The 24,924-nt window shown below is 35.0% G+C and overlaps 1 protein-coding gene across 5 annotated transcripts in view; it reads right to left on the reverse strand.

The window, feature by feature from the left end:
• Positions 1–24,924, reverse strand: part of LOC106140135 (solute carrier family 12 member 6) — a 292,621-nt gene that overhangs the window by 49,409 nt on the left and 218,288 nt on the right. Inside the window, exon 1 of one of the 5 annotated variants that reach the window (XM_060948218.1) lies at positions 14,363–14,690. The exons of the other annotated variants lie outside the window; for them this stretch is intronic. Within the exon in view, the coding sequence (XP_060804201.1) occupies positions 14,363–14,444 (82 nt within the window). The 5' untranslated portion in view covers positions 14,445–14,690. Of the gene's footprint in view, positions 1–14,362; positions 14,691–24,924 lie in introns of those variants that run through there. 5 annotated transcript variants of the gene reach the window in all.

Here is a 24,924-nt window from a genome sequence, read left to right on the forward strand (position 1 = left end):
TCTTTCTTTATTGTATACTTGTTTTGCCTAAAGACTTGAAAGACTTAAAAGTTTTTAAAATCATTGAAGTTTTATGTTATAAAAGTTATTTTAATGCTGTCTTTGTCATATCGAATTTTTATGCCAAAAGCTTAGCATATTATTATTAGCTAATAATCAGGAACACCCTATGGTGAGAGAGAAAGAGAGCATATTAAATGCGATAACGTAATTTTTGAGAAAATATCACACTAAGTGATAAGATAATCTGTTATCCATCATCTACATACATACATACATACATATGGTCACGTCTATATCACTTGCGGGGTAGACAGAGCCAACAGTCTGGAAAAGACTGAATGGCCACGTTCAGCTATTTGGCTTAATGATAGAATTGAGATTCGAATAGTGACAGGTTGCTAGCCTATCGCTTAAAAAAGAATCCCAAGTTTGTGAGCCTATCCCTTAGTCGCCTTTTACGACATCTATGGGAAAGAAATGGAGTGGTTCTATTCTTTTTGTATTGGTGCCGGGAACCACACGGCAAACAAAACAAACTTCTTCTTATTAATTATTTCTCGTGTATGTGATTAGTAATTAGTTCATCAAAGGTTCCAAAGGGTTGATGTCGATATCTCAGCAGGGTAGGTGACCATAGGCATAGGTATATAGTGAAATTTTGTAGTCTACCTTTGGCAGATTTTAGAGACACCCACGCAAAGGTTCGTCGCTTAACCCAAATGTTAGGTAATGCTTCTAGCATTAAGTTCGCTTACTGTACTATACAAATAGTATTTCGTATAATGATGTATAAATAAATAAACCCGATATAATGAAAGAGATAATGAGTTTTGGAGGAGTACATTTTACCTACACTATGACACTATTTCTAATTAATAATTCCTTATATAGCAATAAATTATTGATCCCAGTATTCACACAAACGGGAGCCGCAATGCAGAGCGTGTGATTGCGAGGCTGGCAATTATTGTAATTAATTACCGCTGATGGATCAGTGTTGCCCGCATAGAGCAGATAGGGATGGTAAACATGCGTGTAATTATTTCGTATAGTAATGAGATGCGAGCTCGATAGAACATATTTAGAACATACTAGAGGCCGCCCGCGACTTCGTCCGCATGGAAACCCTATCAATCCCGCGGAAACTCTGGGATAAAAAGTAGCCTATGTGTTATTCTGGGTCTTCAGCTACCTACATACCAAATTTCATGGTAATCGGTTCAGTAGTTTTTGCGTGAAAGAGTAACAAACATCCATACATCCATACAAACTTTCGCCTTTATAATAGTAGTAGGATTAAAATAATTTAGTTTTTGCAAATATTTCGGGAATTTTGACGTAAAAATTACCTCCTAACCGAAAGGGTATGTAGAGACAAAATCTTTCAACTTGCCACAATCCCTACATATTTCTTTCGTTCATAAAGTATTCTCTTCTTGCAAGCTCGTTAGCAGTTAGTTAGGGTATTCTTGACATGAGTTTTCATTATGTTCATACCTAAATGTATTTCAAATTTTGAAGAAAATAATTCTCTCTTTGTTTATATTTAACTACTTTATATAGTCATTTCATCGGTTGTGAATATGAATGTTATTAAGTAGAAAGTAGCAAAAGCACATAAACTATTTATTATTTCGCAATTGGTTAGCAAACGGAGTTGTGCCATCCAGTCGTGTACACTGACTGTATAACTCGATTAATCACTTCGATTTCGGTGTATGCGACAAACAGAACACGATATCAGCGATTCTCGTTCGATTACGATTGAGCAATATTCTGCAACTCTCTGAAACTCTCAAATTGAGTATCGGTGCATTCGCAATTCACTGTACATTCGGGGACAGGTTAACCTATGATTACTATGGACTTTTCATCAAAACCTGTCTGGACAAATCTGATCAGTCCCCCTATTCACGAACGTTAATTACGGATATGACTAACCTTACTTTTTTATCTTTGATGGTAATCATAAAATCATAAAAATAAATGCAGAAGACAATATATATGTCTTGTCGAGGATAACCCCTCAGGTTTTTCTCGAAGCGTCTCCCATCTGACTTGAGGAAGCGAAACCTAGTAGCGGAAACCAACCTAGCTGAGATCATGATTACACATCCAGTCGCCTTACTGTGCAGATTTTTTTTCAGATTCAGAAGAGAGTCATTGGTATACGTCTAGCGCGGCGATGATGTACGAATATCTCTTAACATACGTTTTTTTGACTCGCTATAGACTATCTAGCCAAAAACCCTATAGCCTATAGCATAGTTCATACTTTATACGAACAGTTTAGCCTGTCCCAGACTGTACAGCGCAGTGAAATTCGAAATACATGAAAGGGGTCGGACCGATAAGTGGGTGAGATTGGGTAGCGCTTTGAAGAATTTTGAACATGCAATGTGCAGTGCACGGTGAAAATAAAATGTGCTTTTGTGTCGTGAGTGCGGAAGTACAAACAAACAACGTATAAAACAATATTTTCAAATGCAAATTATAGGCAGGTCATCAACATAATTCGCATATTATGTTTTTATTCCTTCTGAGGAAGGCAGATCCATTATAATTAAATTCAAATATCACGTTAATAGCTTCTTTTATTCTAGGTGTTTAGCTGTATATGTCATTAATAACTGAATATATACTTTTAATTTCTATGGGAATGCGATAATCGAAAATTTTCTTAGCAATAAAATAATAGTCTATGTATGGTTCTCTAACTATAAGCATAAAATTTTGTGTCATAATTTTACATGGCATACCTTTGTTTAGCCTAATAATTGTTACGCATAATATTATTTGGCATAACTTTTTAGGCATATTTCTTTAAGCATACCTACTATTAGCATAACCTACTCGTAACCTAACCTAACCTAAGAAGTACCTACTCGCCTTATAGCGCATTACACTACATCTGCTCCATGCAAAAAATAAATTAGTCTAAACTATATTTATGCCTATTGAAATAGTATGCCAAAACCAATTATGCCAAAAAACTATTATGACAAAAAATTGTATGCGTAACTCGTTATGCCAAACTAAAATAGGACAAAAAAAATAGTCGAATGAATAGGATCTCTCTATGTATACAACGTATTATCTAGGTACTATAAAGTTACATTCAAATCTGTTCATAAGATGTATGTACTCACAATAATTGCATTTTAGTGTTATTTGCTTCTGATTTCTTTTAAACATACAATATGTGTATTTTTAATAAGTGTAGCGTGATGTACGTACAGTACACGTATGATATTTAAGAGGTATGATGAATTTATATTATGCTACGAACTTACTAAGTGGACTGTAAGTTTCCCTGGCATTTAGAGTTTGCTTTGTAGAACAGCCAGTTTACCAACTAAGTTCGAAGTTACTAAGTTCTCCTTAGGAACTGGCAGTGGTCAAGCACTAGAGGCTTTCCTTATTTATGTAACAGATTTAGAGATTTTGGTAAGAGGCCTTTTATACTATTATTTACATGTCAACCTAACTGCAGAAACAATTGTCGAGAAAGTTGGTAGATTCGAGATAATTCTGTTCATTTTGGAGTTATTTCCTGGTATACTTTCCACATTAATGACCAGACCTTAACTAAATTTCTATGGGACAATACGGACGCTACTCTTTTGAATGGAGAAAGATTTTTTTCGAATTGGATAATGAATACAGGAGATACACCGTAACATACATAAAAATACGGTCGAATTGAGAACCTCCTCCTTTTTTGAAGTTAGTTAAAAGCGCGATATAGATGCATGTGTGTTTATTTTTGAAATAGGCATACAAATTTCTATCATACTGTTTTTTCTAGTGCCATTTATAATAATATACAAAATGTAAAGTGTGTATAGGCCTAGATATAGGTATGTTATAAATGTGCAGATGTAAAAATATAGGTAGATACCATTACAATGTAACTCCGTTTTATTTCAGGGCAGAAATATGGGTCACTTTCCTCCACTTCATTGACGGGTTAACAATGAAAAGCTGCGGCCAGTGTACAATAGCCTGATCATAACAAAGATAAGAGCTGCCCTCAAGTATACGTATATCATAATGTATCACGTCTTTATCCCTTACGCGGTAAACAGAGTCAATAGTCTCGATAAGACTTAAAAAAATCGTTTAGTTTCTAAAAGTCAATGTAAGTGTACATTTATTTTCACAATCTGTATGGTAATAGGAGTAGCTAGAAGTAATATTTCTCTTAATACCAGACAACATAGAAGCGTTCACTATATGAATGGGCTTAATCCCTTATTCGCCTTTTACAACATCCACTATATGAGTAATGAGTACGGCCATTATACATGATCTTTATCCTTTGTCACCTCATCCTGAAGAGATTTAGAAGCTGATATTGTGAGAGGGCCAGGAATTAATTATGACCCTCTGTTCAAGTGTGTCCCAACCCAAGTAAACATGTGTACAACTATATATATGTTCTCAGGAGGCTCGTTCAGCGTCGGAAGTGGGAAGGATAAATGATTCTTCCGACCGTTGACGTAACACTCATTTATTTAGGTCTAGTAGCTGTAATAGATACGAGAATGTGTGTCAACAGTCTTTAAATGATAGGTTTCGTAATCCACAGTTGTGTTTGATGTAAGTAGCTCTATCTCATAATACAGTAGTGCCAGTATTTTTTGTTTGGGTAGAATTTAAATCATCGGCTGCCTAGCTGATACCAATGCAAATGCAGTCTATCCTTATTGGTATAGACGTGTTTATAAGGATGAATTAATGAATCCGAATGTGCCTAATTATAAAAACATAACCTGCTGCTCTAAATGCAATTGAAAGTAATAAAAATAAATAAGAAAAGAGACCCAAGATTACGCTTGATCTTTGAACAAGAACGTTTTTTTTTAATTTACTCTGAGAACGGGAACAACGGAAATCATAATTTATCGCGTCCTTTGTTATTATAGAAAAATCAGTTAAGCGGTCTAGGTTTTGCATTGGTAGATATGTTTGATTATAGTAAACGGCCATAAAATTAAACCAAATTTTGTTTCATTTCATTTTATTCACACAAATATGCATTAATCTTCATTAACTCATCAAGAGTATTGAAAATGAAAACTAATTAAAGCGGGCGTCATTATAGTTTGACAGGCGATCTCCGCGTCGTGTTTGTCCAGGACGACCCAGCTCATTTGCATGATAAGGTTCTGTCACCAACATTTTATAATTCAGAATGTTTACGTATTACAAGTTGGGTAAGTAATTATTGAATTTCCTAAGGAAAACAAACTGATATTAGAAAGTTACATTTAAAAGTTAGATAACATGGCGAGAAATGAAACCATAATTATTGAGTATTCTGAGAAAAATGATTTGAGTATTAAATAATTACTTCAATTGATCACACTTTATGCTATAAAAACAGGAAACAGAGATATGCGGTCATCGTAAATTTTATCTCACAAAGTAAGGATTTTTTCTTTAGTACATTCTGTCTTTTTTTTAATCTGGAAAATACTATCTCAAAATGTTGCTTGTCCGATGAAATCCAGATGTGTTATCTTTAAATCGTTATTAAAATTGATTTAACTAATCGATTAGGAACAAAATGAAAAATTGCGTTAACAACTGATTCCGATCAGCCCTTTTTATTTTATGTCAAAAAAGTGAACTTTATTTTTCTTGTAGAGGCAAAACTGTAATTTACACTAGTATTTGAGTTCATCATTATCGCCAAAATGTCAGGGCGCCCTAATTAATATCGCTGAGGTTTTAATTAGCGACGAAAGCTGGTTGTGTACTCAGGGTGCGGCTATTAACTCGAGACTCAGGCTATCGGCTTTGTTAGACAGCTTCTTTACTCACTAGAAATAGACAGGAAACATGTTAATAGGATGATACACTATTTCTTTTAAAAAGGATGAACCAAATGTTACCTTAATAAGAACGTAACCTTAACTGAACTATTTGTAAGTCTGGTATTAGGGACCTGCTGGTAAAAATATCTTTTTAAGAAAACGAAACAAAATTTTCTCAAACTGATTACAATTAATCAGACTCTCGAAATAACCTAACCCAACGATTATTTACTTTAATAACTATAATTCGACCTTTTCTTTCATATAGGAAAAAAATCGAAGACAAAATGTTTTAGATTTCTAATAGAAATAAATGTTCGAGAGTAAATTTAGATGTTAACTCGATGGGTGGTCTTTGCCAGCCTTTTTGTTTGCTCGGATTTAGGTTTCTCATCCAGAATTTTTGTCCCTGGATCGGCGCAGGACTGGCACCATTCCAAATGGCAGGCCCTCGCCCTAATTTTCTTTCCAACTTAAAATTGTATGGGACAAGTAAATTGTGAACCCTTTATCTGTGAAGACTTACGTAATAATACAGGTTTCAATGCATATTTAATTTTGTGTAAATGTAAAATAATATTGTTTAAGTTCTGTTCCAAAATTAAAAGAAGCTTTATCTGTAATACTTTGAAATCTTTCGTTCATAAAAGTAAGAAGTCTCAGTACCTAACGGTGTACATTTATTGTAAAACGTACATTTTGTTCGCGTCAGTGCTTAGACAATGAATGGGAGTAACTAATGCGTTTCTGCGGATTTTCCTCCAGACAGATTATTTTCTGTCTGCCCACGATCCCTGGTGAGAACAGATAAAAATAACGAACATTTTTTTAAAGCAGCGGGAATCACGAGGCTCGAGGCGATTTCCACTCATTTATAACATAGATTTATCGCAAGCCCCCGAAGCGACATTGACAAAAGATTTCTTTTTAACATTACGAGTAATTGTTGTTTGATCAACCAACTTATTTTTAACATTTACTACGCAAAGAAATTCGAACACAAAGGTAACAGACAGATCGATATCCTTTGTTTCATCATTTTTAAGGTGAAGCGGAAAACTTTGTATAAGCCGGGAACTTGTTTCATTTTGTTTGGAAGCAACATTTTTAAAAATAAACTCTGTAGATTCGCATAGCGATTCATGGTTATTATCTTCAAGGACATCTTTAACAATTAATTAAACAATATAGCAGAAAAGTTTATATTTTTATAGCTCCAATTCAATAATAGAGGCCAGGAAATTACGTATAATATTTTGGGCAACTCGTAAAACATATGGTCTACCGCTCCATTGGGACTCGGATCTATGTTCCGCGAGCAAATATAACTTCAGGGTAAAGTATAATGGAAATTGGGCTCGTTATATAGCAAGAATATTCCCCACGGCACAATGGAATATAAAATCTTTTGTTAGGAAATGAGAAAAGGTGAATTAGCTCAAATTTTCTGATCCAATATGGTATTGAAGTCAATTATTCTTTACTTCTCAAAACTCTCATGTAGAAGGCACAACAGCCTTCCGCCTACGAGAATTTGAAAAGCCTACAACGAAACGTAAAATGCTGAACACAATTTGCAGTACAAATAAAATGTAACAACAGCACAGATTGTATTTCCCTGGGAGCCGCGGTTGCCGGCTCGCGACCGAATTTTCAATCCTCTCGTGATGGTATTATTGTCATTTTCGTGACAGACCCATAAATGGAATAAAACTCTCTCGTTTGGAATGTAAAACAAATTTAGAATTTGGTTATACTACTGATACAATATACATATAATCGTGTTTATATTTAATCCCTTGCCAGGTAGACAGAGCCAATAGTCATAAAAACACTGAAAGACCAAGACTTGGTATACCAATAAAATATTTCCCCACAGCAAATATAATTTCAAACGCTTTTTATATAAAGGTATAACTGTATGTAGTTGTATGTAGATTTACTTTGATTCCTACGTCTCAAAGCTTTGCCGTGTGTCATAGCTTTGTGTTTGTGCATCCACCCATCCCGTCTTACAGCCATGCGACTTGGCTGTCTATAAAATATCCAGGGTAATATTACAAGCATTACAACTCTACCAGTCTAGAAATATATTCTGATCTTTGCTGTATTATGAAAACGAATAACCAGTGTTAATTTTACGATTAAATGGCTTGACAGTACTTGATAGAATATATGTCAAAAATGTATTATCGCATACAGTTTTGTCACGACGCACACATGTGTCAAGCGAGGGTTTAAGGAATCTACACAAAATTTAAACAGCGGTAAACGATAGTCATACGCGGCCTAGGCTAAGGCCTAGGCCTATTTTGATTGCAATGAGATAAGTCACATAGCAATCTCGTTTGAGCAACTGATCAAAACTCGTGAGTGAGCGAGGTGCAAAACTATTAAAATAAAAAGTACTCTATGGTCTAATGGCTTTTTTCAATTCAATCAAGCTTAACTTTTCTTGAGATAAGATGACGTTTCAGAGTTTGAAGAACAAACTCAACGGCAAGGCAAGTTGCCTGAGGTTTGAACCGTTTGAACAATGTACGCAACTTGGGAACTTTAAGAGCGGCGTGTTGTGTCAGCGGCTAATTACCGAAGATTTATGGTTCAGATATTATACAGAAGCTGTTTGTCAAAGGGATCTCTCCATCTCTTGACTTTAAGCGACCATAAAATTCATCATTCATTTCAGATACCAATTAGTTTTATTCAGTTCGCAGCGGCACTGTTATGTTCTAACAGTATTTTTGATTTTGAATAAAATATACCTATTCGAATTGATATATCATTGAAAAGATTCACGTGCATTTTAAGCACATAATTCAATTCATGAAGTATAATTATTCTTAATCATTAAATTTAAAATTAAGCTTAGGAAACGTAGGCACTTATTTATTATGTACGTAAGTACTTAGAACTTGGACCCGTAGAGTTTGCTCTGTAGCTCTGGTCCCAAGGATTCTGATTCAATTTAAAAAGTTCTCAACGACTTGAAAGTTTAGTCCATCTTAAATGTACGATTCAAAGTACTTCGTAACGTCGGTGGCATTAAGAGAGAAAAATTGCATGTTAAAGCCCTCTGGATTCTCTAAATGGGTGATTTCAAGTCTTTATAAAGCAACCTTAAAGTTGGAATGAAAAGGGTGGGTGGAAGCGAACATTTACTGTGCACTGATTGAGATGAATAGTATTGAAGAGGACGGCTTTCCATAGCATTAGGGTAATTATGAGATTTATGGTTTTAAATCTGCCTTATATTTTTTTTAATTTTATTAAAATAATACTTTCAAATTAAAGCTTAATTTAAACTTATTTCAGCAACAGGGTAGGGAATAACACACAAAGGAAAAAAGTCTTGGCTCTGCCAGGAATATATGATAAGAACGATTTGAAGACCAAATTTCATATAACACTCGATCCGGCAAATTGTTAAAAAGATCGCGTGTTTATAAAGTAAACATGAAATACCAAATTGTATGCAAACAAGCATGGGTATTATGTGCACCTGACAAAGACACTCATAAATTGTGCATTAAGCCATTTTGCCGGAAAATGAACCCATTTCCATAGAATTAACCGGCAATTTGACTCACTCTCGCACCGACCACCTGGCGATCCCCAAAATGCTCTATTACATAAATTATGCTAATATACCACCATCGTCACAAATTAACTTCAATAACACCAGTATCAGGGTCAGAAGAGTTAATTTTCAAATTTTTTAATATTTTTATGAGCCATATAAGCAATACGATCCCTTCAAAATGATTTGAATGAAAACGGTTGTATCAAAACCTGAGAAGCCTTGTCAACAAATTTGTGTACCTATTTTTCAACAGTATTTAGCAGGTCGGTAGTTGCAGTTAAACAGGTTATCTGTACTAAAGTATGTAAGGATTTTATTAATTGGATTATTTAACTCATCAACATTTAAGTGCATTATAAAAGGCCACTATAAGAAGGAATGGCAAATAAGAATTCAAGTCATAATTGTCAAAAAATATTTTGATGCATAAGCTAGCTCGCATAACACCATCATACGATGTGTCCACTTAATTATTTGTAGCCAGGGTCATGCATGATTCAGTAACCACACCACATTATTTATTCAATATTTGTCAGAGCACGAAGCAAATACACCAGTTATTTTAGCTGATTAGATATAATAATTTGGTTATTCGTATTCTTGGTACAATCTATTTCTAGTTGGGCGAGCGTGTTTGTCCGTAAATATTTCCATGAAGTAGTTGATCGGTTGTTTTGTATGTCACTTTGTTTGCGAGAATTTTATGACCTACCTATTTGCTTGCTATTCTTGTGATATAAAAATATACAGTCGGAATGAGATCTTCTTATCCTTTGAAGAAAGATTTTAAACTTCTCATACCAAAAGTGGCCATTATTTTGAATAAAAGTAAACATATAATCGTTCGTGGCTTTGTTTATGTAACAATGATACCTGTTTGAGATTATTAAAAGTTTCGTTAAGTGATCCTACACTCTCATTGTCATTAATCATCCACTCTTTAAACTCAGTAACCGACAAGATTTTTCGTAAATATATTTTATGTAATTTACATACTGTTAAATAAATATTTTTTCACTATAGGCTAATTATAAGACTTAGATAAGCTCTTATTGTTATTCAAATTCAAGATTACTTACAAATTTAAGATTACTTACAAATTTATATTTAATGAGCACTTTAAACATAACACAATTACTGCAAATACCTACAACTACAAGGAATGAAAAAAGTGATGTATAAATTCTGGATACAGTCATTTCTGCGCATTTTGTCTAGAATCTATGTGAGCAGCGCGTTATTATTTTCTGAATGGAAGTACGATATCTCTGTTGACCTGATTTTTTGTTCCATCCCATTGGGGATCAGCGTGAAAGCAAAGTTTTTCGTGGCTCCGTGCTATTCATAAAGCCAAACCATATAATTGTGATTTATGTCACATTTATTTTATGTGCCAGAAATTCCTGTGAAGGAAGTTTTTGCAAGACAAAATACAAAGACTTGTGCCCTATTTTGTGTCCAAATATTATAGACATTCATCTCTACAATTATTAATTTATTCATATATGTTAACCCGAGATGGGCATTTTTGACGAATATCACAATAATATTTCATAAAAATTAATTAATTTTTTTTTTAAATTTGACTCTGTATTCAACCAAAGCCACTACTCCGGAAAAAGGGGTAACCTAAGGGTTACGCCTCTTTTCCGGAGGGTAAGACAGAGACTTTCCACGATACTGCATACTTATTTTTCTTCATCCACATTCACTAATCTTCTCATGCAAGCTCGTCGGTTTATTTTATTCTCAATCTTGTCTCCAAGTTAAACTTCTTTCACTCAACATGAATTTGCATCAAAACCACTTTACGACATGTGGTACGTATGTGGGTAGGAATCAACCTACAAGAGATTTCTCAACTTATCATTTGCAGTTCCCGATTTCGTAGCAGAATAATACAATTGTGGGTAAATTCACGGAACGCCTGCCTCCTACAAAGCCTTACCGCGGCTTATCGTGACCACGTTCCAAAAGCCATCTCAAAATTGTGTTGCCCTTGGGAGCACAAAGGAGTCATAGTTAAATGTCAGACAGCGGGTTTATCGTTTCATTGTGATCATATGAAAATCATATAACCGTGTCTTGGCTCATTCCGTTATTCTAAAAAGAGAGGAAATGTTATAATTCCTTGGATTTATATGATGTATTTTTAAAAAGTTAAATAAAAGGTACATGAGATTTTATCATGTATTTTTAAGAAGGTAGAAAATATAAGTTTCATGAGATTCTACAGTAAACAAGAATTTTTTACTTCACTGGTTTTAATAAATTCCTTAATTAAAATTACCTTAGTTTTAATTTTTATTTTACATTGAAAATATTCTCTTGAAAATATTTTCGTTGCTTTTAGTACGCATGAATTTTATGAATTAGTAAATTAAACGAATAGGTACATCTCAGTATAACTTTCTTCCGAGTTCTAAAGTCCGTCCATATCATAACCTAGATGGAATGATCTCAATATATTTAAAACGAAAATTTTGCTTGGCTTTCCAAAGCTGGTTTTGCGAAGTTCGTTTTTAGCAATTCCATCTGGTATATTTATTTTTCAAGTTAAGAATTTTATTAAAAAATACAGTATTGTGTTAAGGAAAAAAATATTTTTGAACTTTCTAAGACCAGTAGCTTCGTAAGAGTTTTATTAATCGCTGATCATCCTCTCAGTTTCTTCTTTTCAATACTTCTCGATATTAAATATAATCACTATTAAATAAGATGTTGACAAAAAGGGGTGTCCAAATTTATATTTGTACTAACTTTTGCTTGTAATATTATGAGGGAAAGCCACGAGAGTATTCATGAGATTATTATTATTTTTTTGCCGTGTAGTTCTCAGCAGTGAAGAAAGGGACCACTCCATCTCTTTCCCACGGATGTCGGAAAAGGCGACTAAGGGATAGGCTTATTACATAAGTACTTGAGATTCCTCTTTTAGGCGATGGGCTAGCAACCTGTTATTTGTTGTCATTGTCATTATTTGAATCCCAATTCTATAATTAAGCCAAGCAGCTGAACGTGGCCTTTCAGTCTTTTGATGCCTGTTGGCTCTGTCTACCCCGCAGGGGATATAGACATGATTATATGTAATGTTCTGTTAAAATGTAATGTTAAAATTCCTCATCTTTATTGTAACATCTGTATGGCTTCAAAACGAAGAGACAACTAGGCGAATTGTCTCAGATCTCATTCAGAATGCGCTGCAAATTTAGTGTCTGCTACACTTGCAGTTTTGCATTATCGAAATGAAAAAGCTACGTTGAAAAGTTGCAGCTTAACCGAGAATTCAGTCTCGATAGAGATCTTTGAAGCTGCAAAGGATTTTTATGCGATGTCTCCTGGTAAAACTTTTTACTTCGTTGTGCAAGTTAATTTGAATAAGTATTGCTGTGTGACAATAGCGAAGAATATGTTTAGTCAGGTAATCGCATATTGCCTTAGTTTATTATGATTAAGGTTTTTCTGCGATGTTGCCACAGCAATTACTTAAACAGAGAATGTCTATAAACATATCATCTTGGACCGACTTCCCTCGTATGGCTTCTGGAAGCGGCATTGACCTACACGTTGTTACTAATTTCAGAAGTAAAGTAAGACCAAAAGGCATGCACGATTACCAACCCCTGTTGAAGGAATTAACGTTAACGGAGCGGTGGACAAATAACAACGCTAATTTAAACAAAACATAGTGTGGGCTACTTATCTGCTTTTGTTCAAGGTAAAGGCTTATAAAATTGGGATTCTTTATTAAGTCTCTGTAAAAGTTTGAATCTCAATTCTATCATTGATTCATCCAGCTGAACATGGCCTTCAAGTCTTTCCAAAACTATTGACATCCGAAATTTTCCAAAATCCGACAAGAGATAAAGTTATGATATATATATGTAGGTATTTAAAAAACAATATATACAGCGGAAACACTGTTTCTACTGACCCGGGCAAAGCTATGAAACAAAATAGATACAATCACGCAATCCCCCCTAAGCGGATTCGCTGGCTTCGACAAGGCGGGAAACCATACAATGACAACTTACTAGTTTATTTCCGTATGTCATTCTTCACCTTGTTCCTTGGAGCAGGGAGGTTAAGGCTACTGTGGTTTATTTACATCAGTAGTTGTATGATTTAATTATTTGATCGATCGAGCAAGGTGTTAAAGTGCTTGGTACGATATATTATATAGATAGATGTATTAGGAGGTTTGGTTTATTACTTTTTGACTGAACAGCTTACAAACTTCATATCTCTTGCGGGGCAGACAGAGCGAACAGTCTTGAAAAGACTGAATGGCCACGCCCAGCTATTTGGTTTAATGATAGAATTGAGATTCAAATAGGTTGCTAGCTTGTTTTTGTGTAATCGTTAGAAAGTTACAAAAACATAGAGATAGCGTGTAAATATAAAAAATGATTTATCATTTCTCGTTCATCACCATCGTTACTTATTATTTTTTTAAATAAGGTGCCGTGTGGTTCCCGGTACCAATACAAAAAAGAATAGGACCACTCCATCTCTTTCCCATGGATATCGTAAAAGGGACAAAAGGATAGGCTTACAAAATTGAGAGTCTTTTTTACGCGATGGGCTAGCAACCTGTCACTATTTAAATCTCAATTTTATCATTAAGCCAAATAGCTGAACGTGGCCATTCAGTCTTTTCAAGACTATTGGCTCTGTCCACCCCGCAAGGGATATAGACGTATGTATATAGGTAAAATCAAATTTATTTTATAATAATTTATCCGCAACCATCTGTTTACGTAGTATACATTATTAACGCTTCATCAACGCTTTGACGTAAATGAAGACAACATCACTCGAGCATAGCGAGACCAGATTCAATCAGGACTGTCAGTTGATATTTGCTTATGGTAATAACTCCGAGATCAAGACACTCGACGAGGCGTGTGTTAATAATGTCAACATGTCGCTACAAACAAATCAATTAACCTACCTTTTTTCCCAGGGGACGTACAGTTGCTTTTGTTCGACGGCGACTTCGTCTCGGCTGCCATTTTTTCTTTTTCGGAAGCCATGATTGCGGGTAGCTGTACACACTTCCGAATTCAAACGCTGATACTCATTCCTTTACACGCCATTCAAAAAAGTTCGTTATGCGCGCACGCGTCCGGCCCCAAGGCACATAAAAACAAATATAATGGATAATGAACGATGACTGATTGCTTATGACAAATTTTTGGCAAACATCCAACCGACACTTTATTGACTTTTACTCACAAAACTACTATAATAACCACAAAAATGGATCTACAAAAAAAAGCGTGCGTTCAGACACAGAGAACTGGTGTTGATGTCTTAATACCTGTTTTATGTTGATGAAGGCTCTATAAGTAATATTTAGTACGTGAGGTACTAATTGACGATTGACTATGCTGCGCCGGCGCCGTGACTTAGTTCGACGGAGATCCTACTACATGTCGATGCTAATCACTTTGCTAATTTTAAATTAAATAGTTGTCCTAATTAGCGAGTTGACATAAAAAATAAGCGGTTACAAATTCACGCAGTTGGCGGTATGAAAAATAAATAACTTTGTATTTCGCCATTTATTTTTCCTTGTGAATTTGGAAATTGTGTTATCGGATAGTGGAGTTTTGTCGAAAATTTACTAACTTTTTTATCTTGTTATTGAGCTGTTGATCAAAAGTTTACGCTTAGGGTTTGGATGTCGACCAAAGAATAATATTTTAACATTTTTTCCAATAAACTTTAATCAGTGAGAACAAAACCTTCTAAAGAACCCACTTCGGGTGATTGTTCGAAGAGTCAATTATATTTTGGTAGGAACAGTATCATGGTAAGTATTTTTGCTTTTGTAATATTTTCTCTGATGAAGCAATAAGCATAGCAATTCTCGTATGCTGTCTTTCTATAAATTCTAATGAATGACTGTATAATTTCAAAATTGCGGCCAAGATCAATGACTTATATCAGATTGCTTCAAAAGAATCATCTTTTTTATCACACAAATTTTAATGTACGGTAGAGACAAAGACTTATTGCAAATCGCGAGTTTATTAACCTAAAATAACGTTAATTACTTAATCATCATGTTTAAAATTATGATATCTTTCCAAAAATATTTGATAAATAAAATAACAAGCTTTATCGCGGCGCTTCAGAAAGAAGTAGCCTTTGTTGTTCTTGAAAAATATTCCAAATAACAATAAAATAATTTATGAGAGTATTTGTTTGTTTGTTTCTTATCTATCTTTATTACACAGAATTTACACAGTTACAAGAAATGTACATAGTTATAAAATAAAAAAAAAACAATTGCAATGGCGGACTTATCCCATGAAGGGATCTCTTACTATAATCTCGTATCGTTATTATTAAAGTATGGATGGTGATAGTAAACTAAGCATTTGATACTGTGTTTTGTTTCATCTCGCTGATTATATTTGTATTTTGATATAAAATGGCTTAGATTTATAAAGACAGACTAAAATAGCTTGGAAGCTTTCTGAAGTCTTTCTGAACTCTACTTGCGGCACCTTTGTTACGTATATTTTTACTAATTCATATTATTTTATATGAATATAAAAAAATATAGCCAGTTATAAGGCAACACGCTTAGTCCAATGCTTTTAAATTATTTTATTTGTATATTTGTTTGCGGTTCTAGATATATTGTGTCTTCGTGTGATCTATAGAAATTGGATTCTATATTATTTTAATTTCTGAGGTGTCGTCGGACTTACAACAAAAGACTAGAAGCAACTGTGTTAATTATATTAATTTATTTATCATCGTCATAATTCATATTATCTACAAAAGATATCTACAATAAAAATGCTAAAGTTTCTTAGTAAGTTTGTAGGCATCGTTTCTTATTCTTTCACGGATTTGCATGCATGAAACGTTATCACATTAACTTCTTTTTACAGACGAGTGAAGCCGCAGGTGAAATATAGTTTGTCTGTGAAAATATGTGTAACTAATACATTTATAAGAAACAAATAAAATCATGAATGAGAGGTCGAATAACTATTCCATCTTTTCAAATGTCAATAACTATCCCATACTCCCACGTTTCAAATAAAAATCAAGTAAATGTACGGCGTTTTCCTCTAAAATATTGCTAACAAGCAAAATAAAGCTATTTCTACCAATAAGAGTACTCTTGTATAGTAAATAAATATTTAATTACCAGATAAGAAAATATGCAAATGATAAAGGAAAGACATTTAGTACATCGTACTACAATGGGAGAGAGTTGATGTCTGTTTGTAACTGCTCGCCTTTATTCGTCCACTCTACGATGCTGCAAATTAAAATAGACTCTATTTCTACAATGAGTAGGTAAGTTTTCGCATGAAATGACTGAAAAATACGATGCTAGCGTACGTTTATGAAATCACGAGGTTATATGTGTGCTTGAGAAGCGCAAGTTGCTAAATTTATTATAAAATTATTATAAGATATAGTAGAAAACTAAGTAGTTAATAAACTTAAACCCTTTGTGTTGACAATGACAAAGAGGGTTACTTGTTTGGCAGAGACTTGGCTACGAGAAGCTGAGTTCCTACGACCTGGCTTTAGGCGGCAACTACACACACATAACCTGTCAATGTACGCACGAATCTCAAACGTTACGTAAGCGGGCACGATTATAACCTGCAACACTGTCAATAACTGATATTGTGAACGGAATGTCGGATGAAGGGAGGACCTCGGGTCGGGCGCGTGCGGGCGACGTCGGCGGCGGGCGCGTCGTGCGGGACGCGTGGGGCTCGCGTGCGGCGCGCGTTTGCCGCGCGTTCAGGGCCGGCTAGCGGGATGCTGCGGCCCGGGCGGGATCGATGCGGGCGGCGGGCGGCGGCGGAGTGCAGCAGCTGGGAGGCTGCGCCGCGCCCCCCCGCGCCTCTCGCCCCGCGCACGCGCCCTCTAGCTCGGCCCGCGCTGGCCGCGCCGCCGCACCGCCGCCGCCCGCCCGACGCCCGCCGCTCGCCGACGTTTCAATTCCCTCATCTCCTACTGATTTACGATACGTTCCATCCTATAACGTTATTTTTTTGGGAGACATGGGCGGATTGCAGAGTTATGTCTGCCGCCTGAACAGAATTAATATTGTTATTATAATGATAAACTCTCGAGTACGATATGTCCATACTTCGATGGCTGAAGTTACAACTTCGTCAATTACCCTTTTCTAAAAGCTTCGCTTCTGTGTGAAGTACCTAGAAATTTTTTGGTGTATAACTTACTAACAAAAAATATATAATGTAGGTAACTATAATTGCAAAATTTGAATAGTCATTGTTTGGTTTCAATTCCTTTTTAAAGATTTATGTATAAATTATGATGGTTTTTCTGAATAAGTCCTTTTCCAATGTTTGGAAAATACACATGCTTAAGTGATAGTTACGAACAACTTTTCTTTCAGAAATAAAACAACCATTCAAATTTGGAACATTGTTCTATGGAATGACAACTTTAATTTAAAATTCGAACCCTCGAACAGGAGACATTGAATATTGAGGTAAATTGCGAAGAGTAGGCAATCGTGGAGTATTGCCAACTTGCAGGACAATGACTCGCAGTCTGGCGTGTCTTATCAGCCAGCTTTTGTAGGGCGAGTACTACGATAGCGAACGAGTCAATTACGCGACCGCTATCGTGGTATTACCCTTACTTAAATACTAGCTTTCACCCACAACTTCGCCAGCGCGAATTTAGCGCCACCTACAAAAGAATACTGATTTTTTGCAAATTCCGCGTGAGCCTAAGTTTTTACCGGGATGAAAAGTACCTCAAGTCCTTCTCCAGACTCTTAATTATATATACTCAAAATATCAAAAAGATTGGTTCAGTAGATAACGCGTGAAGAGAATACAAATAAACTTGCAAGGGAGATAGACGTGATTATATATATATTAATATTGAGAAGGTGTGCTGGGATTGGGATGTATATTTCAATTTTATCTTGAATGGAGTAGACAAAATGTGGCACTGTTAACCATTGCACGACCTCAAAAAAAGATGACCGAAGTTTCTGGTCTGACACAAACTGACGGACAACGTATAGGCGAAACTACGGAGATTGACAATAGACGAGCATTACAGAAAGAGAAGATGTTTCGAAATTTTCACGGAAACGGGATAAAAGGAGCTGAGAAGCAAAACTAGTGCAATTTTAAACAAGATGTTGTAAATAAGTATAATTAAGTCATAAAGATAAATGTATATTAAGGATTCATTAATTGATGAAGTAGGTTTCATTATTTTGACAAGTTGAACAAAGAGGTTTGAATAAATTTTAGTTAATTAAGTCACAAAGCCAGCAATCGGTGTTTCTAAAGCAATGTAAAGTTAAATGAAGGTAGGAAACTAACGAATTAACATTTTACCACTCAGGTAATTAAGCCCGAGACCAACTAAGCCCGGAGCTTAGTAGCATGATTTGTTACGGACGAATTAAAAAACAAGGCTGCCTTCATTGGAGATTAGGCATTGGAAGTAGAATTATTAAATGAATATATACGATACAAATTACATATACCTTTAGAGCTAGCCGTAAGGAAATTAGTTTTATGATGAAATATCCTCTTCTTCCTGCCGTAAGTCCCGGTTACTTCTTCACTGCTCTGGAGAGGAACCCGAAATGTTCCTTTGACCATGATTCAGGGTAAGTTGGGTACCCAACTGAGGTGTTTAGATGAAATAACTCCCATTAAAACTCTGTTATAAAGATTACAGAGGAATATAACCCACATTGGAACATGGCAAAAGCTGTACAAGAAGAAGAAGGCTTTTGTTTTAAAGCAAATCACATCATATATTCCTAATAAAAAATTACGACCGTTTAATTGGCCCGAACTAAATTATATTGCTCTTGCGGATCCTATGTATTCAGTCCCCAATAATATTGACTTGCTTCTCGGTGCAGATGTGATGAGCGAAATAGTATAAAAAAGCATAATGACAATAGAATTTGAAAATATGTTGATTTTTGGGTGTCATATTATGTATTAAAAAAAGATGGTTTGTAAGATCAATTATTAAAGATTTCGAGTTCATTACAAAGATCCAAGTTTTATTTAGTGCTTTAACATTTAACATACCCTAAGTGGCATTTAACGACATCCACGGGAAAGACATGAAGTGGGGTCCCATTTTATACAATCCGGGAACCACACGGCACATTGAATCATCAAATTAAAGAGAGACATACACACGTTACCTTTAGTATTCGCACGCCGCGCCGTATCGACAAAACATGATGAACTGTTCAGACTACAAAATACTATCACCAACATGCATGCATTCGTGTGTAATGTAACGTGATGTGACTAACATGTTCATCAATGGAATCTTCAATCTATATTTGTAGGTATAATAAACTCGTTAGTTACTGATTGACTGCCTAACAGACTGCACTGACCAAACTGTTGGGTTTAGAGATATGAAATTCGGCATGTAACTATCTTAAGCAGTGTTGTGCACTTCTTTAAATACATCTTGAGGAAAGATATGTAGTAGTCTATGCAAAAGTGACTTTTTTACCACAAATGAAGATTTGTGGTAAAAAAGTCACTTTTGCAGCCGCCCCTTTTTAACTACGCCAGTAGAAGTACTGGCGTAGTTAAAAAGGGGCGGGTCGAAATTTGGGAAAGCTGAAACCAGGCCTCGGTGCATAGTGGAGGAGAAGGTCAACTGGCAATATACAACGACAGTATAAAAAAAAGTAAAAGCGATCGACTATTTGTGAAATTGTGAACATTTTTTTCAAATTTGCTCACACTTGAAAATTATCTTGTATATAATCTTGTATATAAAACTTTAGAGAACTAAAATATGCTGTTGTGCATCTTACGTGAGATAAGCACATTTTTCATAATACATTTGATAAATTGCATGACTCGACATCAAAGAGCTATGTAGTTTAATATTGATGGAAAGGTACTTTAATTTTCTCTTTTGAAGCAAAGCCTTTTAACGAATATATCAGTTTAAGTTCTATGCTTTCAAAAGAAAAGTTTGTCTCAAACTTCACACAGCGCAGAATACTACACTATCAACCAATAGCAGCGGAAATTCTAAATCGCGCTATCAAAGTTTCTCCGTTTCGAAGTATAAATACAACTTCCGACTCAACATCTCGCTTGGCGGATAAAATAAATAAATAAAATGAAATAAGTAAAAGAATAAAAGATGCCAGACGAGTTGTTAAGAGTGAAGAAGTGCGAAGTAGCATTACATCTGCGGCATGAGTTGTGCCATTTTGGCTCCGCAAGTTGCTATTGTTTTAAATGGCCGTTTGCCAAATGTTTTCAGATTATTACTGATATTATCTCCCTTATTTTCGCCTGTTCCTAGTTGCACCTTCAGCTGGTAAGTTGTCTAGAAAACTTTATTAGGTATCTAATAATAATTTGCTCATGTGAGAATTTACAGATAAGGTGGGGAGAGAAACATCGGTAAGCCGATCTTGGGACCCAAAGCGTAAGGGTGGCACAAGCTCTTCAACTGGGAACACAATAATATAAGAGAGAGCCCACTTCCTCTCTCATCTTTGCGCATTTCTAATCGCACTCTCCACCAGTGCTTCGGGGTCTGGGGTCCACTTTCATACATGTATCTTTCTACTTTTTCCGGTCTTCAGTTTTCAGACCATTCGCATGCATATGTGTAGAGACCACTTATAGAGATGAATAGCCATCGGATGCAAGAGATAGACGTGACTGTCCAGTTTAGCAACGTGACCGCTTTTTGTCCTACATTGACTATTGAATTCCCCTATCGGTTGATACCTATAATACTACTATTTAGAAAGGAAGTGTGAAATTAATAAAATGATTAAATTAAGTCATCAATGACGGTATTAAAATATTTTGTCAATTAATCAATAAAATTTGAAAACTTTAAACCTATTTATTCTCTAACAATCCAAAAAATTTGAGCCGTTACTTTATTAATAGATTTTCGGTGTCAAAGACAAAATACTTTTTTTTTTATACGCCTTAATTAAATTTGGCCCAAGGATAAGGAAAATCTGTATTAATTAAACACAAAAATCTTATCCTGAAATTTATCTGCTGAGAGTAACATCATATTTGCGTAATTATGACGAGAAAATCAAATAATAAAATTTAAACAAAGCAAGATATTATATCGATAAAAATGTAAGTAATGAAATCAATGTTTTTAGATTTTATGTCACTAACTTTTGCCACCAGCTTTACCCGCGTTAGAATATAATTCCCGTTTTCCACGTTCCCGTAGGAATTTTAGAAAAAAATAATTTTACCCTGGCTGAAGTCATATGCTTTGGATAATTAGGTATCTTCATGTATGACACACAGAGAGAAAGTCGAACAGAGTTTTGCATTTTTTTATATTAGGAATGGATATGGAAAACTTTGCAGGTGTAAATAGCCACCATGCAAGATGTTTTGGAAGATATGAGAAGTGTTCTTATCCAACCTCCAGAAACTAGGTCGATGATCGTATTGAGAAATACGGGAGAAGCTGATTTTGTTTGCTGATAACACAAGTGTGATTTGATATAAGTACGATAAAAGCATGGTTGTAAACAATGTGTTTTTTTTAATTTTGTCAGTTACCTTGTTTTCGATTTATACGGTTGCGATTAGTGTTGTTGACCGAAAGGTGGATAGGATATATCGACAGTTGATTAAAAGTTATAGGACTATCGATAGTTATATTAATACTAGTAATAATAGATAGTATTATCCATACTATCGATAGTTCTATCAAACCTAACGTGCAGGTTTTCTTACGATGTTTTGATCTTTCACCGTAAGACTATCAGTTAGTACTAAAACGAATGTATTGAATTACTCATTAAGGATTCATTAGTTGCGATAGATTGAAACTTGTGCTTCACGCCTGTAACACGTTTGATCACTGACGCTCTTAAATATCTGTAGAAACATGATACTTTTACTCAATGAACAAAAAAACTTATGAATCTAGCTTCAAACAAAGGGAATTCAAAATCTGCCTGAAAATGTTTGCGGTTATTATGGCTGGAAAACCAAACGCGCTCTCCTCTCGTTTGTTCGTACGTGGATGAAAAACAAAAAAGTGTTCTGGCTGAAACGCGCCGGTGTAAGCTTGGGTTTCACTATGTACGTACATTTTTTTTACTAGCTTTTAATGTGACTTTACTTATATTTATGTAGATATTAATAATAATTTATGTTACTTTTGTTTGATAGACTTACCTATTTATTTATTTAATCTTCATTGTACAAAATACAAATGCATAGCATTATAGGCGGACTTAATGGTTCTAGCATATGGTCTGACAGAAAAGGGTTTAGAATTGTGCGAAAAATCTAAAATGACACCCGCAAAGTTTCTACGGATTGAAGGATGAATATAATCTCGGACTTTACATCATCGGAGGCGCGGTTCCCAAAACATAACACCTAAGGCAGGCGGAATCTTCCCTTTGTGTCCAAGCTTCAAACATAGTTCTTTCTACTACCGAAGACACGTGATCAATCTTGATAAACTATCTATTAGATTTAGTACAAAATTTATAATATTTTACAAAACACCCATTTTAAACACACAGCAGAACTCTTATCTCTCATGGCAATAAAAGTTGACAATTTCTTCACAAAGGAAAAGAAATAAATGTCTCGAATTTACGGAGCACTCAACAGCAATGTAGACGCAGAGTAATGACAGGCAAAGCGGCTTTGGCGTCCGGCGAAAAACCCCCACAGAGCACTGCACCACCTACAACGTCTTTTTTGCTCTGTGAAATCACGCTGAACTGTCGGACGCCTGCACGTATTCCAAGCGAATAAAGGATTCCCCTTTATTTTTTGGCCTCGTCTGGGGAAATTACCGCTAGAGGCCACGACTTGTGCAACCTGCCGAATTTATTTTTCACGCTTTTCATTTCAAATGTGGTGTTTGATAACTTACTTTGTAATCTGTGGAAGTCGTGTTTGATAATCTTATACAATATAAGTTGAAACTTGCAATAAGAGATTATACAGGCAGACTTTGAATTAATTCATTAGCATCTTTGTAATTTCTATAATTTGCTCCTAAATTAAATTGTACGACGTTTATCTAATTTTAGAGCATGGAAATGCTGTGATCTGTGAAAATATCAACTTTTAATTGACGTAATCATATTCATATTACATAAATGAACCTGTCATAACTAAGTTACATGACAAATTGAAGTGTTAGTATTTAATTCTTTATCCTTATTTTACATACCAGTATCATTTTTATACTACTTACCAAACTACGATATGTTTAAAGTCATACTAAGATGTTTGTTTATTTCTAATTTAGACGGCCGAGAGCAAACGCAAGCAATTAACTTGTCCGCTTCAGTCCCCTGACGGATTTGATGGACAGACAAGCAGGTTCATTACGTATAGCATTGACATAGATCTAGTTAGACCCCCGAGTACCTAACTAATCGATTCTCGCTTGTTGATAACGCGAAAAAAATTGACAATTGGACCACTTTTTGGATCTGTTTCACTAAATTATGGTATTTTTTTTTATTGTATTGGTTCTTTTGAACTGTACTGACTAAATGTCAGGTCAAGAGTACCTTGAATTTAGATGAAGTGAACAAATAAATTTTTTGCTAATTTATCCGATAAAGAGGCATTATTTTTGTATTTGAAGTGTATGTTATTGTAAGTATCAATAAAATCTATAAAAAAATTGGTCAAGATAAATTCTTATTTCGCTATCTTAACTTCAAGGTAAGTACAAATATTTTACTCGCTTGTTTATCATTCATATGGGTGCTGTGGAAATTAAATACTATGTCTTTCACGCACAACTTATTTCATGTCAATATTCCTTCAATTGGCACGTGATTAAATTCCATCTTTTCCCTGTAGCCATTGAAAATAATAATATTTACGTTCTAATATTGAATCACTTATTTTTTAAAGGATTTACGTGCTTTTGACCTCTATTTGCCTGATGGTAATTTTTTTTATTCACAATATTATACTTTGACTTTATTTGTACCTTAGAACTTGAAACTATTGAGGTATTTCAATACATATTTACTGTGTACACACTGGCCAACGAACTTCAAACGAATGGGTTTTCTATTCGTTGGTCTTTTTTGAATGGTTTCTCGACCGCCAATGCAGCAATACTCGAGAATGCGTGCCAATGTTCGTTGGTCTTCGTTTTGCAGCTTTGCGGAGTTGCAAAACGTACAGATGTACATCCAGCTTGAATTCTACCAATCAACGCTACGCACAAGATTCATGATCCCTACATAGAATATGAAGAGTGATTCGCTCTCATCTTTGCGTTTTTCGAGCTGCATCCTTGGTGATTTACTTATCCACAATAACCGGTCTTCATCATTCTCAGCTTGCAATTTATTCCTGACCTTAAGCTAGGTTGCCTTTTTAAACACTAACACTTAAACTGCTTTATTGCTAACAGCTGAATTTACCAGGAGGTTAGTTAAAGGCATCTTCTGTTCAGTACATTAAAACTATTTATAATTCATTGATGGTT

Source organism: Amyelois transitella, chromosome 3 (assembly GCF_032362555.1).
Source record: "Amyelois transitella isolate CPQ chromosome 3, ilAmyTran1.1, whole genome shotgun sequence".
Classification (NCBI taxonomy): domain Eukaryota; kingdom Metazoa; phylum Arthropoda; class Insecta; order Lepidoptera; family Pyralidae; genus Amyelois; species Amyelois transitella.